Source organism: Somniosus microcephalus, chromosome 19 (genome assembly GCF_052327205.1).
Source record: "Somniosus microcephalus isolate GS21.2 chromosome 19, FLI_Smic_1.0, whole genome shotgun sequence".
NCBI classification, from domain to species: Eukaryota; Metazoa; Chordata; class Chondrichthyes; order Squaliformes; family Somniosidae; genus Somniosus; species Somniosus microcephalus.
Genome location: NC_141005.1, coordinates 69,323,368 through 69,342,005, shown reverse-complemented (window position 1 = coordinate 69,342,005; position 18,638 = coordinate 69,323,368). Strand labels below are relative to the sequence as shown.

The 18,638-nt window shown below is 46.7% G+C and overlaps 2 protein-coding genes across 2 annotated transcripts in view; one reads left to right on the top strand and one right to left on the bottom strand.

Annotated features, from left to right (window-relative positions):
- Positions 1-953, bottom strand: part of rsph14 (radial spoke head 14 homolog) — a 41,169-nt gene extending 40,216 nt beyond the window's left edge. The window contains exon 1 of the mRNA XM_085962008.1: positions 616-953. Within this exon, the coding sequence (XP_085818134.1) occupies positions 616-814 (199 nt within the window). The 5' untranslated portion in view covers positions 815-953. The remainder of the gene's footprint in view (positions 1-615) is intronic.
- Positions 954-955: 2 nt separating this feature from the next.
- rab36 (RAB36, member RAS oncogene family) overlaps positions 956-18,638 on the top strand; it is a 153,794-nt gene continuing 136,111 nt past the window's right edge. The window contains exon 1 of the mRNA XM_085962004.1: positions 956-1,290. The gene's annotated coding sequence lies outside the window, so the exon portion shown is untranslated. The remainder of the gene's footprint in view (positions 1,291-18,638) is intronic.

The window sequence follows — 18,638 nt, the reverse complement described above, 5'->3', positions numbered from 1 at the left end:
GAGGGTTGTGAATCTTTGAAATTCTCTGCCCCAGAGGGCTGTGGATGCTGAGTCTTTGAGTATATTCAAGGCTGAGACAGATAGATTTTTGGACTCTAGGGGAATCAAGGGATATGGAGATTGGGCGGGAAAGTGGAGTTGAGGTCGATGATCAGCCATGATCTTATTGAATGGCGGAGCAGGCTCGAGGGGCCGTATGGCCTACTCCTGCTCTTATTTCTTATGTTCTAAAATTCCCCCCACCCAGGGCTTGGTGTTGGATAGGTAGTTGGGAAGTGATAGCAACCGCCGGAGAGTTGGCCTCAATTTTTCTGTCTTCCTTCTTTAATGCTCCCACAGCATAACTGGCAATCTTTCCTTGGTTGACCTGTGTCCAGGATAACCGAGTTCTTTGCAGCTTATAATACCACTGACGTGGAAAAATTCCATTCGCACCCCTCACATTTATTAGACACCTAAGTCACAAATGTTTGGGGGGGGGGGGGGGGCAGACATGGACCCAGTTTTGGACTCCAACTCCCCGCGCCCAGGTTTCTCTGAACTTGACATCCGCCCTTCTGCTAAAGTGTTGTGCAGGTCGTGAACATGCTGGGAGGGTCTTGTCGGCGCACTTACCGACCTCCACCGCCGTGTAAGCGAGCTCGGGGTCGTGGAGCAGGTCGCAGAGTGCCATGAGCGCCCGCTGCCGGGTGAGGAGCTCGGGCTCCGCCAGCTCGCGGTTGAGTTTGGGCAAAGCCAGGTCTCCGAACGCGATGGGCGCTTTGGTCGGGTCGATGTGAGGAGGAAGTTTGGCAGAAATTCTCGCGTGAGCCATGTTCTTTGCTGTCGTTAAAAACAATTTTTGGAAAAAAAAAACGGCGCAAAAATAACTTCCAGCCCGCACGCCCAGGAGTTCGAGCGACGAACGTTTGGGCAGCTCCAGCGCTGCGCGGCTTCGCTCTGTTGCTATAGCAACGCACCCAACCTGGGCCTCCCGACGCGCCTGCACGCACAGTCGACGCACACAGTGGGTCGTCAACAACAGTTGCTCAGGCTTTGTATTAGCGAATTTTAATGTGGACGCCACGTCCCATGCGCTCTGCTCAGAGGCATAATCGCCCCCCCACCAAAAAAAATGACACGCAGCCAAAAAAGGAATGATGTGGAGATGCCAGTGTTGGAAGTCACACAAAACCAGGTTATAGTCCAACAGCTTTATTTGTAATCACAAGCTTTCCGAGCGCTGCTCCTTCATCAGGTGAAGTGAAGAGATGCATATAGGCATCAGAGAAAACTGCCAGATGATTACAGGTAATCTTTCTAACTGCCCTTTGTAGTGTCCGCGTATCAATAACACACGGACTGCAGGAGAACGGTAATAACAGGTGTTTACTGAACAGAGGGTATGCTGGAACTGAAAGTACAGAAGCCTGCTACGGCTTTATATACAGGTGTGGTCACTGCCGGTACTACAGTAAAAAAGCAGTTCTCTCTTAAAGGTACATACACAACAATTCCTCCCCTTTTAGATAAACAGTACATAACATTCATTTAACAATTAAATAATAACTAATTACAATTACAATTTTCTCTGTACTATATGCATCAACTGAAGTAATCATTTATAAATTCAGTCTTTGAGGAGGCTTCCTGATCCTGTCTGGATAGCGCCTTTCTCGAGTATCCTGTTCTTGCGGCGGAGTCGATTCTGGCTCATTGTCATTGGTTGGTTCGTCAGCTTCCAATACCACTGATTCTGAGGTAGACGCAATCTGTACTTCGGGTTCATCACCAGGTGCGCATGCTCGTGGTATGGGTTTGACTTGTTCCTGTGACTCTAGAATCTGGTCAGCATGGCGTCTCACGATGCTCTCTCCAACGTCCACTGTGTACATTAGTGGTCCCTGCTGTGTGCATATCGTTCCTGGCTGCCATTTTTCTGTTCGGTAGTCGCGGGCCAAGACTGGTTGCCCTATCTTGAAGCTCCTGGTTGGCTTCTCATTTATGTGCTGGAATTGCTTATCCTCAACATCTCGTCTTATGTTTGGTTTGAGCAAATCCAGGCGACATCTTAACCTTCGGTTAAAGAACATTATGGCTGGAGCTTGGTTGGTGACTGCATATGTCGCATTCCGGTAAGCAAACAAGAAATTATCCACCTTGTGTTGCAGTGGTATGTTGTCGTTATCCATCGCCTTTATTGCTTTTTTAAAGGTCTGAACAAACCTCTCAGCCAATCCATTTGTGGCTGGATGATATGGGGCAGATGTGTAATGTTTTACCCATTATTCCTCAAAAACCTCCGGAAATCCTCGGACACAAACTGTGGTCCATTGTCGGAGCAAATCTGTTCTGGCAAGCCATTCCTGGCGAAGATGGTCCGTAGGACTGCAGTAGTTTTCTCCGTGGTGGTGGAGGACATTTTGATGACCTCTGGCCATTTCGAATGTGCATCCACAGCGATTAAAAACATTGAGTCCATAAATGGACCAGCAAAATCAATGTGTACCCGTTGCCATGGAGATGAGGGCCACTCCCATGGGTGTAGCGGGGCCTGTAGTGGAGCGTTTTGGACTTTCTTGCATCCTGTGCATCCCTTGGTCATATCCTCGATTTCTTTATCGATTCCCGGCCACCACACATAAGCCCTGGCTAGGCTCTTCATTTTTAGCCCTCCCAGATGACCCTCATGAAGCTCATTGAGCACTCTATCTCTCAACTTGGGTGGAATTACCACACGGGATCCACACATCAAGGTCCCCCGGCACACTGACAGCTGTTCTCTCCTTGGCGAGAATGCTGGCAACAGTGAGTCGCCATGTGCTGGCCATCCCTTCACCGTCAAATCATAGACCCGAGAGAGTGTCGGGTCGTTTCGGGTTTACTTCTCTATACTTGAGTTTGTAACAGGTAGACATTCGACTATGGTCGAATGGAATATCTCAACAGGGTCCACTGCAGGTGCTTCCTCCACCGTAGGCAACGGCAGGCGCGACAGCCCATCAGCGTTTCCATGCTGTTTCGTACCCTTGTACTCTATGTCGTATTGATGTGCCCCTAGAAAAAGGGACCATCTTTGCAGCCGTTGCGCTGTCATCACTGGAACGCCCTTCTTTGGGTTAAAAATGGAGACAAGAGGCTGGTGATCAGTCAGTAGGGTGAATTTCTACCCGTGCAGATAGTGATTGAACTTCTTCACCCCCCACACCAGGCTGAGGGCCTCCCTGTCAATCTGGGCGTAGTTACGCTCGGCTGAGGTTAACGAGCGCGACGCAAAGGCTATTGGCCTCTCTGAACCGTCGAGGAATTTGTGTGACAGCACCGCTCCAATGCCGTAGGGAGATGCATCACATACCAACCGAATCGGTAGTGTTGGATTGTAGTGGGCCAATACTTCTTTTGAAGTGATTAGGCATTTACATTTCTGAAAGGCACGCTTACACTCATCACTCCATTTCCATGCTACTCCAGTTTGCAGCAAGGCATTCAGTGGGTGCAGAATTGTAGATAAATTTGGCAAGAACTTGTGGTAGTAGTTCACCAACCCGAGGAACGACCTCAGTTGCGACACATTTTCTGGTGCTGGAGCCTTGACTACTGCCTCAATCTTGTCTGGGGACTTATGTAACCCCGCTTCATCAATCATGTGGCCACAATAGGAGATTTATTTCCTGAAAAACTCGCATTTGGGGTGGTTGGCTCGTAGCCCATATTCTTGTAATCTAGTGAGCACCTGCTCCAGGTTGGCAAGGTGTTCACTGTCATTTTCGCCCGTAACCAGGATGTCGTCCAAATAACACTGGGTCCCCGGGGTCCCTTGCAGGACTTGTTCCATCGCCCTCTGCCAAATAGCCGGAGCTGATGCTACCCCGAATACCAGTCGGTTGTACTGGTAAAGACCTTTGTGAGTGTTTATCATGAGATATTTTCTAGATGCTTCTTCTACCTCCATTTGTAGATACGCTTGGGCCAGATCAATCTTCGTACAGCGTTTCCCTCCAGATAGGGAGGCGAAAATATCTTCTATCCGCGGAAGTGGATATTGTACTGTGTGCAGGACTGGGTTCACAGTTACCTTAAAGTCCCCACAGATGCGAACCTTCTTCGGCTCCCCAGGCGTGCTGCTCAATGATTTCTTCATTACAGGAACGATGGGTGTGGCCCACTCGCTCCAGTCCACCTTGGACAGCACACCTGAATGCTCCAGACTCTCCAGCTCTGCTTCGACGGCTGGGCGGATTGCGTATGGTACCGGTCTGGCCTTAAAAATTTTTGGGTTTGCGTTATCTTCAATTTTTATCGTTGCCGTTACTCCTTTTAGAGTCCCAAGTCCTTGCTGGAACACCTCTTTCGCGTCAGTTAGAATTTTTGACAGTCGTCCAGGTGTGACGTCGTCATCCTTTTTGTCAGCCACAGTTAGCGCCTGAATGGAATGCCAATCCAATTGTATTTTTCGGATCCATTCACATCCCAATAATGGTGGTCCTCCATCTTGTAGTATATATAGATACAGTTTCTGTGTTTCCTTGCCGTTGTATTTAACGGGCACCCTTATTTTTCCTCTGGGGTAGACTTTTTGCCCCGTATATGTCTTCAATACAATGGATGTGTCCTTCAAGGGTATGTGTGAGAATAGCCGCTCATAGTCTCGTCGATTCATGACAGTTAGGGCTGATCCTGTGTCCAATTCCATCTTGGGACCCTGCTATCATGAGGGTGACCCAAATGGTTCGGTGATCCTCCTTTGCGATCACGTTGTGTAACTTTAGACAACTTAGTCTCCTGCTCCCAGAGTCATTATCACTCTCCTGATCTTCTGAACTGCTGTCTGTCATTTTTTTTACTTTCTTGTACTTTTCCTTAGTAGTTCTTTTAGTGTTGGTTTTCTTTCCCAACCTGCAGACTCGTGCTATGTGTCCCACTTTTCCACATTGCCTGCATACTTTGTCCTTAAACCAGCAGTCCTTCTGGTCATGGGTTGTTCTGCCGCAGCGATAGCACTTTTCTGCTCCATATGCCATTTCGTTTGTGCTATATTCTTGCGGTTTCTGTTGTATTTCCGCAGCTCCCCGTGCTGCTGCTTCGTAGGATACTGCCACGCTGAAAGCCTTTTCTAGCGTAAGGTCCTTTTCCGAAAGTAGTCATTTCTGGCTTCCTTCACTCTGGAGCCCGCAGACAAACTTATCCCTTAAGGTATTTGCCAGTCCTGCTCCAAACTGGCAGTGCTTCGATAACTTGTGTAGTTCCGTAAGATAGTCAGCATTACTCTCATCTTTGTGCTGGTTTCTTTTATGGAACTTGAATCTTTCTGCTATCAGCAGCGGTGTAGGGTTTAGATGTTCCTGTAAGATATTGACAATCTCTTCAAAGCTTTTCTCCATTGGTTTAGTTGGGGTAATTAAATTCCGCAATAGGCCGTACATTCTCGCGCCCATCAAATTTAATAATACCGACGCCTTCTTTTCACCGGCCACCCCATTTGCCTTGCAGTACACTTCAATTCTTTCCACATATGTGGTCCAGTCTTCTATTTCGTTGTCAAAAGCAGTGATACTGCCACTCTTCGGCATCTTGGGTGGTTTAAAATGGCGCCTCCCGCGCTTTCCCTTCTTCCCCAATGGATTAAAATGGCGCCTCCCGTGCTTTTCCTTCTTCCCCTTGCTGCCAATGCTGCTCCTAGCATTCTAAATAGTAATGGCGGCACCCCGCGGCTTCGGCGCGTCTCTCTTTTGTTAGTTAAATTCCTTAGTTTTATTCTTCTTTGATGCTATCCACTGCGCGTCTCTTTTCCTTCCTCTCTTTTATTTTCTCTAACACTGCCCGGCTCTTGAGCACCAACCGTGCCCTGTGCGCTCCACCCTCTCTCTCTCTTTTCCTTCCCGACGACGCTGCACGGCCCCCTTGCAGAGCCGCTCGATCGAGCTCAAGCCCGCCGCAGTCCGGAAGGGTCAGCGCACTACCTGCTACCAGCACGATTTGCTGGAACACCTTGACTGGGGAGCCAAGCCCAGCTCTCCACAGCTTCCCCTGCGATTCACTGAGCTCCGATGGATCACTGGGCGGTTGCCCACGGTCGACGCCCGTTGCTCTGGCTTCGACCTCCAAGAAGCTTCTTTTCCGGGATGGATCCCCGTGAGGTGATGCAGTACTGCAGGTGAGTTCGAACCTGCTCGTCGCCACTGTAGTGTCCGCGTTTCAATAACACACGGACTGCAGGAGAACGGTAATAACAGGTGTTTACTGAACAGAGGGTATGCTGGAACTGAAAGTACAGAAGCCTGCTACGGCTTTATATACAGGTGTGGTCACGGCCAGTACTACAGTATAAAAGCAGTTCTCTCTTAAAGGTACATACACAACACCCTTTATCCAAAAAAGGAAGATAGCAAAATACTGCGGATGCTGGAAATCTGAAATAACAACAAAAAATGCTGGAAACACTCGGCAGGCCAAGCAGCATCCGTGGAGAGAGACAGAGTTAACGTTTCAGGTCTGTCACAAAAGGAAGATATTGGGAGGGGAGGGGGGAGGAAGGGTACCCCCAGACTGTTGAAGGGACAGCCTCAATGGTTGGGGCAAAAGGAAGGGGGAGTGCACCAAAAGGCCAGTCAGAGGAACAGAGGTCTCGAAATTCGTCTCGGGCGATATCAAATCAGCCGCCCGTTACACGCAGTGCCTGATAATTCAGTTCCACCGCAGTCAATGGAACTGAATATCAGGCGCTGTGTATAACGGGGCTGTCGATCCGATACCGCCTGTTTTGCGCCGCCGCCCGAGACAAATTTCTACCCCAGAGAGTTTAGGGGAGGTTTTAGGGCATAGGAAGGTTACAGAGATAGAGTTGAAAAAGCCATGAAGGGATTTAAACATGAGGATGGGACTTTTAAATTGGAGGTGTTGGGTGACCGGGTGAGACCAACGTAGGTCATCAAGGATAGATGGGCAGGACCTGGTGCGAGATAGGATAAATGATTCCATGGTTTTATCTCCACTATGCTACCTGGAAGTCTATGCCACACATTGATCCTGGGTGGTTTCTGACCCTCTGGCATACTGCACACTTCAAGTAAAATGTTTCAGAATAATTTATTCAATAATTTTCTGTATTTTCCAGTATTTATGGCCTTCCCAGCCTATTATGTCTGTTACTGTCATTTTCTGATAATGATACCACTATTTGGGTAGCTGGCAGTCTTTCAGAAGGTAGCACAGCTGGGCGTAGGGCAGTATTTGCCACAGATTCCCCACACAGAAAATCTCTGGCTTAGTGAACAGATCTGCCAAGCGTCATCTACATTATTAGTTAGTAACACTCACAGTGCGACAACATGATGTTCCCAGGTGGCAGTCTGTCTAATCTAATCAATGTATTGTGCAAATAGTGCTATAAAGATTACACTTCTGACACTTCAAATCCTCTTAGAACTTGTCACAAATGTCATTCTGCATTTGCTTATTTTTAAACCTAATGCGACATCCATAACTTCTGATAAATGATTATCTTTCCACAATGATACCATGATACCACTAATAGCCATTGGCAAAATAGTGAAAATGGCAGTAAGTGAATACTCTGTATTGATCATTGAGTTCTATACACTATTGCAGAGGACAATAAAGACTGACACAGAAATTTGTATGAGCTAAGTTCTGTAGTCATAATTAGCCACGAGGCAGATAATTGATCAAGGCAGATACAGGAAACTTTTTTTTATCCGGCACTGACTGGACCGACGTGCTGCCGGTTCATCAAAAATTCCGGATAACCGAAAGCTATAGTAAAAGATACGGAGCTGAGAGCTCCGTATAAAGCAACAAACAATGGCCACAAGTTCCAAGCATCTCTGTAGCTTAGCAACAGCTGCAGCCACACCCTTGCACAGCAACAGATTGAGGAAGGCAAGTAATAAAACTTATCTGAACCTACTCCTGAATTTTGCAGGTTAACCGAGATTTCCGGTTATTTAGGTGCCAGTAAATCGAAAGTTTCCTGTATGTAACTATAAATATATGCAGATCCCCATTGTGTTCCATATTTCTCTAGTGCTGCTGGAGTTGAGTAGATCACCACATATATTAATTATGTACACAACTGATGGAACCAGTTCCAGCAAATGCAGCATTGTTAGATACGCTTTGTAAAGCAGGAATTAAAGAGCCATAGAACAGTAGAAACAAATCCACTAAGTATCTTGAAAATAATAGATATTAGAATTGCTAGAAAAAGAATCTGCTGAGTAAAAAATATACACTTATTAAAATGCCTGCAAGGATTACTTCTGTATAACATATTTACATGGGATAGTCCCAGTGAGGAAAAGAAAGTTACAGACAAGTGCGAAAATTTTTGTCATCCAAAGAAGAATATGAGAGATATGTGTTCAATTCAAGAAATCAAGCGAGTCTGATAATGAGACAGTCCATGCCAGCCTACAGCAGGAACTGGTTAACATTCAGGCTTGTACTGGCAAGTGGCAGATAGCCCACTCCACAAAAATGCAGGTAATGACCATTTCAAAAAAGAGAAAGCCCAGCCATTTCCCCTTTAACAGCACCACTATCAACATCTTGGGGGTCACCATTGACCAGTAATGATATCAATACAGTGACTACAAGAGCAGAGGCTGGGTACGTTGTGACAAGTGGCTCACCTCCTGACCCCTCAAAGCCTCTCCACCATCAACAAGGCTCAAGTCAGGAGTGTGGTGGAATACACCAGTTGCCTGGATGGGTGCAGCCGAACAACACTCAAAAGCTCAACACCATCCAGGATAGAGCAGTTTGTTTGATCTGTACCCCTGCCACTGGAGTCAATATCCACCTCTTCTATCACCGATCCAGCGTGGCTGCTGTATAAACAATCCACAGGATGTACTGCAGAATCTGGCCACAGTTACTTCATCAGCACCTTCCTCCCCTGTGACCTACCGCCAAGAAGGACAAGAGCAGCAATGTTGTGGGAAAATCATAAAATCACCACCTCCAAGTTCTTCTCCAACTCACACACCATCCTGACTTGGACTAATGCCGCCATTCCTTTATTGCCACTGTGTCAAATTCACTACCTAAGTCTATCATGGCACAAGCACTGCAGCGGTTCAAGGAGAAGGCCCACCAATACCACCTTCTTAAGCTAACTAGGGATGGGCATTAAGTACATGTGTTACCCCACTATTCAAAAAAGGTGGTAGAGCGAAAACGGGGAATTACAGACCGATAAGCCTGCCATTGGTAGTGGGGAAAATGCTAGAGTCCATTATAAAAGATGTAATAGCAGAGCACTTGGAAAACAGTGACAGGATCGGACAAAGTCAACATGGATTTACAAAAGGTAAACTGTGCTTGACTAATCTACTGGAATTTTTTGAGGATGTAACTGGTAGAATAGATAAGGGAGAACCAGTGGATGTGGTGTATTTGGACTTTCAGAAGGCTTTCAATAAGGTCCTGCATAAGAGATTAGCGTGTAAAGTTAAGGCACATGGGATTGGGGGCAAGGTACTGACTTGGATAGTGAACTGGTTGGCAGACAGGAAGCAAAGAGTTGGAATAAATGGGTCTTTTTCCGAGTGGCAGGCAGTGACTACTGGGGTACCACAGGGATCAGTGCTAGGACCCCAGCTATTCACAATATATATAAATGATCTAAATGAGGGAACTAGATGTAATATCTCCAAGTTTGCAGACGACACAAAGCTGGGTGGGCGTGTGTGCTGTGAGGAGGATGCCGAGAAACTCCAGTATGATTTGGACAGGTTGGGTGATTGGGCAGAAGCATGGCAGATGCAGTATAATGTGAATAAATGCGAGGTTATCCACTTTGGTGGCAAAAACAGGAAGGCAGATTATTATCTGAAAGGCAATAGATTGGAAGAAGGGGAAGTGCAACGAGACGTGGGTGTCCTTGTGCACCAGTCGCTGAAGGTAAGCATGCTGGTGCAGCAGGCGGTTAAGAAGGCAAATGGTATGTTGGCCTTCGTAGCGAGAGGGTTCGAGTACAGGAACAAGGATGTCTTGCTGCAGTTGTACAGGGCCTTGGTGAGACCACATCTTGAGTATTGTGTGCAGTTTTGGTCGCCTTATCTGAGGAAGGATGTTCTTGCCATGGAGGGAGTGCAGTGAAGATTCACCAGACTGATACCTGGGATGGCAGGAATGACGTATGAGGAGAGATTGGGTCGATTGGGGTTATAGAAGAATGAAAGGGGATCTCATTGAAACTTACAAAATTCTAACAGGACTAGACAGACTAGATGCAGGAAGGATGTTCCCGATGGTTGGGGAGTCCAGAACCAGGGGTCACAGTCTAAGGATAAGGGGTAAGCCATTTAGGACAGAGATGAGGAGGAATTTCTTCACCCAGAGAGTGGTGAACCTGTGGAATTCTCTACCACAGAAGGCAGTGGAGGCCAATTCATTAAATATATTCAAGAAGGAGTTAGATATATTTCTTAAGGCTAAAGGGATCAAGGAATATGGGGAGAAGGCAGGGACAGGGTACTGAATTTGGATGATCAGCCATGATCTCATTGAATGGCGGAGCAGGCTCGAGAGGCCGAATGGCCTACTCCTGCTCCTTTCTTCCATGTCTATGTCTATCTTTGGCAGCATTGCCCATATCCTGAGAACAAATGAAAAATATCTATTGCTATTATAGTATCAAAGAGCACACATTTCTGAATTTGATGAAAGTTACTGATAACATAGATATTAAGTTTCAGCTACACTGTGGAACTATGTACAATCTACTTCCTTTCAAAGGGCACATGATTCCTGTGGGTAATCTCTGTCACCAAATGAGTGAAACTAAGCTAAAATTGTATGAGGGATCTGTGATGTATTGAACAGAGAAATGTTAAAGAAACAGTGTGACAAATTAGGGGGCTTTCTATATATTTTTTTCCCATACAGTTGTAGGACTTGCGGAATTACCCCTCACCCCATCCAACAGGTTATAGAGTTCAGACTTGAGACTTATAAGAAATTACACCAGACACACGGGTTCTGCCTTTAACCTGTTATTGTTCCTAAGACAGATTCAAAACCCCAACCGCTATTTGAGCAGTGCACCAATAATGTTACAAGAAATCATACATACAACCACCTGCAGGTGATCAGTCCAGCGTTGATTGTAGGCCACGTCCTTTCAACTGCAGTAGCCCTTCACCTTTCAACTGCAGTGCATCTTCGAGTTGAGATGATCAGCCAGGCCCCTCCTTCCAATTGCAGTGCTGATATTTTTAGTCACAGGTTTTTATACAGTTTTCCTTGCCTTTTTCAGTGAATCAATCATTCAGAGATTGTGAGATGATCCTTTAGTGTTTGACCTAAGTTGTTTGAGCTGTCAAACTTTCACACTCACACATCCTGTATGGCTACCCATTAGCTGCTTTTATCAAATCCCAAAATTGTCCATTCACTCATAAAAGTTTACAGAAGTGGCAGTATACCACTTGGTCACATTTCACGTGTTACGTTGCATCTGTATTTCAGAACTCCAAAGGTTTGACTCCGCCCCTTTAGCCACCAAAAGTCAATCTACAACCTTGTGGCCTGTTTTGTTGTAGACACGAAGGGCTGGATTTTCATTCAGGGGACGTGATGGAGGTGGGACTACAACTTTCGGGGTTGTTGTCCCGCCTCCATCGAGATGTGGCCAATCCACGCGATTTTAACTTGATTGACCTTGTTGAGCCCACCCAGCAGGCTCAGCAGGCCAATTAAGGGCCACCTGGCAACAGGTGACGTCACAGACTGAAATTTCATCTGTCAAGAGGTTTTGACAGATGAAATATCAGTGTTTGAAAGCTCGTTGAAGCTGTCAAACACTGACAGTCTTACTTCTAACACGAATCCTTCTTCACAGACTCAGTTAGAAATCTCTCCTGCACAGAAAGCTGAAGGCTGTCACTTTTGACAGTTCGCAGCCATTCTGCTTTCTGTGCCGGTGAGATGAGGGACTCCTGAGACCTAAAGGAAGGAAGGCTGTAAAGGTAAGAAAAGGTAATTTAAACTTCTTTAAACACTTTAGACACACCAAACACACTTACCTTTGCACTCATGCACACATCACTCACCTGAACACCGACATCTCAACCCCTCCAAGTCCTTCAACCGCCTCCTCTAACTTGGCGTGGTTTGGAGCCGTCGGGAATCCCACACTTCAACCTTAAAAAAGGGATTAGGCTAAAAACTGCCTGTTAACTGGCACTAATCCCCTTCCCGGCTCGGGGAGGCGGGTCCCAGTGCAGGGTGGGTACCCGCTCCCTTTGAAACTGGCATGGAGGTGAGTTGGGGGCGGGATGGTGTCGGGACCCCCGATTTCGGGATTTTAACACCCCCCCCCCCCCAACGCCTCCAATCCCGCCTCCACGGCCCATTGAAAATCCTGCCCGAAGTCTGCAAATCTAAGGGTTTGCTTATCTCTGTTGTCTATGACTACCCCCTGCAGTCACAACCATGTTTGCTGCCTTTTAGTAAAGCACATCAAAGCACATTCCATGTCCACCTATCAGTGAAAGACCATCTGTTCATTCACCAACTTTATTTCACTTAGAAAAAACCTTTTAGCCTGGCAAAGCATTTTAATATATACCAAAATTAAAAATTAATGGTCTGTGTATACTTACACTGTTCTTCAGTAGTTAGTATTAAAATGGAAGCTCTTTTCTCATTCAATTTCAAACATGGAGACGTGGAGTTTAAGGGGCTGAAATTTCTGAGATATCTGCGCTCCTCTAATTCAGGCCTCTTGAGCATCCCTGATTATAATCACTCAACCATTGGTGGCCGTGCCTTCTGTTGCCTAGGCCCTAATCTCTGGAATTCCCTGCTTAAACCTCTCCGCCTCTCCAGCTCTCTTTCCTCCTTTAAGACACTCCTTAAAACTTACCTCTTTGACCAAGCTTTTGGTCACCTGCCCTAATTTCTCCTTACATGGCTCGGTGTCAAATTGTCTTATAGTACTCCTGTGAAGTGCCTTGGGACATTTTACTATGTTAAAGGCGCTATATAAATACAAGTTGTTGTTAAAATTGGTTTTCAACTGTAACACAAAACAGGCACTAACAAATTGGCAGCCCGTTTTACACCCCACCCAATTTCCTTTCCATTGACTTCAATGGGCTGCCGATTTGCTATCGCCTGTTGTGCACAACCGCCGAAGACCAATTTCTCTTCCAAATTATCTATAAAACCTGGTAGGATAGTTTAACCAGAAATTAATCAGCATTCTTTGTTCTAGGTGCTAATTAATTATGCATGGTCAAAGCTTCAACAGGTATGTGAGACTAGATGATTAGTGAGTATCTGCTCATTAGCTGATGTAGTATCCACTACCATTTTCTTAATATAAGGATGGTTGACAATTCTAACTTCAGAGGCTTTTTGACTTATGTTGGGGAAAAGTTAAGCCAAAGATGAGTTCTGACAAGTTAAGATGAACACAGATTTGTCTATGGACAACCTTTAATACTCCATCTGTCTGTGTGTGTAATTTAGCATTGGAAAAGTACCAAAGGTGAATGGGTGAAACATGTTAGGGGCAGAGAATTATATAGGATATACAGCACAGAAATAGGCCATTCGGCCCAACCAGTCCATGCCGGCATTTATGCTCCACTCGAGCCTCCTCCCATCCTTCCTCATCTAGGAGTAAAGGTCATTGCAAATGACATTTTAGTGCATGGAGAAATGATTAATTAAAAATGTGCCACAGCATACCATGACACATATCACTGTCCACAAAAAGCAGGACAAATCCAATCCGGTCAATTACTGCCCCATCAGTCTACTCTCGATCATCAGCAGAGTGATGGAAGGTGCTATCGACAGTGATATCAAGCGGCACTTACTCACCAATAACCTGCTCACTGATGCCCAGTTTGGGTTCTGCCAAGACCACTTGGCTCCCGACCTCATTACAGCCTTGGTCCAAACATGGACAAAGTAGCTGAATTCCAGAGGTGAGGTGAGAGTGACTGCCCTTGACATCAAGGCAGCATTTGACTGAGTCTGGCATCAAGGAGCCCTAGTAAAACTGAAGTCAATGGGAATCGGGGAAAACGCTCCACTGGTTGGAGTCATACCTAGCACAAAGGAAGATGGTTGTGGTGGTTGAAGGTCAATCATCTCAGCCCCAGGACCTCGCTGCAGGAGTTCCTCAGGGCAGTGTCCTAGGTCCAACCATCTTCAGCTGCTTCACTGATGACTGCACAGTGTTCAGCACCATTCACAACTCCTCAGATAATGAAGCAATCCATGCCCACATGCAACAAGACCTGGATGACGTTCAAGCTTGGGCTGATAAGTGGCAGGTAACATTCGCGCCACAGAAGTGCCAGGCAATGACTATCCCCAACAAGCGAGAGTCTAACCACCTCCCCTTGACATTCAATGGCATTACCATCACCAAATCCCCCACCATCAACATCCTGGGGGTCACAATTGACCAGAAACTTAACTGAACCAGCCACATAAATACTGTGGCAACAAGAGCAGGTCAGAGGCTAGGCATTCTGTGGCGAGTGTCCCACATCCTGACTCCCCAAAGCCTTTTCACCATCTACAAGGCACAAGTAAGGAGTATGATGGAATACCCTCCACTTGCCTGGATGAGTGCAGCTCCAACAACACTCAAGAAGCTCGACATCATCCAGGACAAAGCAGCCCGCTTGATTGGCACCCCATCCACCACCTTAAACATTCACTCCCTCCACCACCGGCTGCAGTGTGTAACATCTACAAGATGCACTGCAGTAACTCACCAAGGCTTCTTCAGCAGCACCTCCCAAACCCGCGACCTCTTCCACCTAGAAGGACAAGGGCAGCAGGGGCATGGGAACACCACCACCTCCAAGTTTCCCTCCAAGTCACACACCATCCTGACTTAGAAGTATATCGCCGTTCCTTGATCGTCGCTGGGTCAAAATCCTGGAGCTCCCTCCCTAACAGCACTGTGGGAGTACCATCACCTTACGGACTGCAGCAGTTCAAGAAGGCGGCTCACCACCCCCTTCTCAAGGGCCACTAGGGATGGGCAATAAATGCTGGCCTTGCCAGCGACGCCCAGATCCCATAAACAAATTTTAAAAACCAGGAAAATAGGAATTCTTAGATGAAAAAGGGCCAAGGCCCATCTAGTTTGCCTTCTACCATTCTGATAGTCATATGATACAATGATAATGGAGTTGTTGACTAATCATGGCACTCAATCTCCATCAATTATTCTACAACAGACCCAGACATGAGGCGAGGGAAACCCCAGCAGTAGAATCGTTTGGAAACCATAGGTCCAAAGTCACTTGTTCCTCCCAAACATGTTACACTTTCCATATGTCATGTCTCAAGGTACTCATATACTGTGTCCCAAAATGTTATTTTCCGTAAGAAATCTATCTAATTTGAATATGAATTAATCAATACTATCTGCTTGCAGGATGCCTGTTCCATAGATTTATCATTTGCTCACTGAAATAATGTTTCCACAGATTAGTTTTGAATTTGCCCCCCTTCGAGTGCAGGCTGTTACCTCTTGTAGTACCGGAGGATTGTAGCTGACCTCAGCATCATCGGTGGGGTTGTGGGGAGGCCTGGGGGGGTAATCAGAGGCCTGGGAGTGTGATCGGAGGCCTTGTGAGGGGGGTCTCCGATTGCTGGGGGTGGGTTAAGTAGGGACCCTGGATCCAGGAGGTAGGTATAAAGCCACTTACCTCCTGGATCCAGCAGCCCCTGCCTCGTTTTAATTGCCAGGGATTCACGAATTGTGTGAAACCCGTCTACATGCAGTTAAATTCAAAGTGGAGGCGAAGAAAGAGGCTTCCAGCCTCATTATAATATTTAAATTGACGTACCGCCCCCTGGGAGCAGGTTGGTTGCCCGTCCCGCCCCCGTCCCGGTTCCGTTAAAACCGGAAGTGGGTGGGTTGGAGGTGGGATCTGGTCAGAAATCCCATTTTTAACAATTTAACTGCCCCCACACTCCAAACCCACCCTTTTAAGAGGAAAATTTCAGCCAAAGAGTGCAGAGGTATATTCCAAAAGTGAAGAATAAGTAAAAAAATGATACAGGAAACTTTCTTTTATCTGGCACGGACAGGACCGACGTGGTGCCAGTTCATCAAAAATTCCGGATAACCGAACGCTATAATAAAAGATACGGAGCTGCGAGCTCTGTATAAAACAACAAACCCTGTTGCTTACAGCTTCAGAACAATCGGCACAAGTTGCAAGCGTCTCTGTAGCTTAGCAACAGCTGCAGCTACACCCTTGCACAGCAACAAATGGAGTAAAAAAAGTAATAAAAGTTACCTGAACCTACTCCTGAATTTTGCCGGTTAACCGACATTTCCGGTTATTTAGGGGGCCGGTTAATCGAAAGTTTCCTGTATGTGCATTACTGATTCTTTGAGTGGAGCCTACTTGTCTTCACAGATAAAGCCAAAGAAAAACAGGAAGTACGCCTAAACCAAAACCGAAGATGAGTTTTTTGAAGAAATCAAAATCATCACAGCATAGCATCTTCCTATGTGAGACAAGCCACGGCCAAAAATTGAGAAAGATCAAAAGTTGTAGCAGAGCATTTTCATTGGGTGACCTGAATGTAAAAATGATGTATCTCCTGAGATTAAAACATATTTGTATTACTGAGATATTCAAGATAAGATGATGTCCAAAGGAATGTGTGAGAAAAATGGGAATTTATAAGGGAAAAATTGGGCTCTGTAGCGCCCGTTTTTTACACGGTCCCCTAATGCTTGAAATGGCATCCTAATTGCGTGCGCACACTTCTGATGGGAAGTGAGCCGGACTCAATCTTGGTAAAGGGGTTTGCGTGCGCACGCGGACCTAACAACTGCCGGCAGCATGCAGAGCAGGCACATTATGACACCAATCAGTGTGCAACACTGATTTGAAGCCAGTGCTGCCATTTTTGCAGGCCACAAGGAAGAGGAGAAGGAGGAGGCGGATGAAGTGCAACAGGGTGAAGGAACAGAAAGAGGAAGGGAGGATACAACGTACACAGTCCCTTTCTGCCCGTTCTCTATTTTTTTATATTCGTTCCTGGGATGTGGGTGTCGCTGGCAAGGCCAGCATTTATTGCCCATCCCTAGTTGCCCTTGAGAAGGTGGTGGTGAGCCGCCTTCTTGAACTGCTGTAGTCCGTGTGCTGAAGGTCCTCCACAATGCTGGTAGGGAGGGAGTTCCAGGATTTTGACCCAGCAACTATGAAGGAACGGCGATATATTTACAAGTCAGGATAGCGTGTGACTTGGAGGGGAACTTGGAGGTGGTGGTGTTCCCATGCGTCTGCTGCCCTTGTCCTCCTAGGTGGAAGAGGTCGCGTGTTTGGGAGGTGCTGCCGGAGAAGCCTTGGTGAGTTGCTGCTGTTATGTTCATTAATAACTAGACATTATCATTATGAACAGCTAGCTTCTAGCTAGTCACTTTATTCATACCATGTGGACTTGGTACAGTATCCATCTTGACTACTGCCTTGTGGGTAGCCTACTCTTATATACATACAGCTCTACAGCTCCACCTAGTGTACCATTCTAGAATGACATGTTACTGATCATTACATCCCCCTTTCTTTGCGGTTAAACAAAATCAATATCAATCAACTTTCAAGAAAAACGATAAAGATGATATCAGTAACACTTTTGTTAGTGCTCTATAAACATAAACATTTTCACAACAGTCAATACATTTTCAAAGCTTTACTTTATACTCAAAGATTAAGTCTATCAGGCTTTTTTACTTCACGTATGGATCTTCTCAGCACAGGTAAGTCTGATGTGTTTTCATGAGATTGTTCTGGTGGTGAGTGACAAGTCTCACATTCGCCTATCATGTTCTCAATGTCCTTATTTATGCCAGGCTAATAAACAGTGTCTCTTGCTCTCCTTTTGCATGTTTCAATTCCGAGGTGTCCCTCATGAATACTTTTTAACATGTCTTGACGTAGAGCCTGTGGAATGACTATTCTGTTCTGTTTTAGTAATAGTCCACTTGCGACACTCAACTCTGACCTGATGTGATAGTACTTTGGACAGGAACCTTTTGGCCAACCATTGTGAATGTTCTCTATTACTGTTTGTAACACTGTGGCCTAGAAATTCAGTGGGCTTTGCGCCCAGTTACCGCCCAAAGAGGGTTTCTGCGCCATTGTAAGAGGGTGCGCTGATATTCAGCGCTGCGGTAATGGCGGCGGTAGCCGGTAGCGCTGCGCCGACACCGATGACGTCATCGGTGTGCGCAGTGCCCCGGTTGTGCCCCGCTTCCGGCCCAAACCCCATATTTAGTTGCGGCCGCCTCTTCTGCAGCGGCCGCAAACAGTGCTGGAAAAACGGGGCCGTACTGCTGCGCTACTGGGGCGCTTTAAGGTGGAGGTGCGGCCGGCCGCTTTTTCGGCAGCCGCCTGCCCGCTCCTCCTTCCCCGGCCTCCTCCACCCCCCACCCCCGCGGCATTGCCAGCTGCTTTCCGCAAGCCTGGCACTTCTCTGTGGTGCCGGGCTCATTTCCCGGCACAATCCAGCGGCGATCTCGCTGTTGCAGGCACCTCCCCCTTAAGAGAAGGAGGAGGCCTGCAGTACCGCAGCCTGCCGCTCCGCAGCGGGTGGCGCTGCGGCACCTAGCGCGCCGATATTCAGTTTCAGCGCCC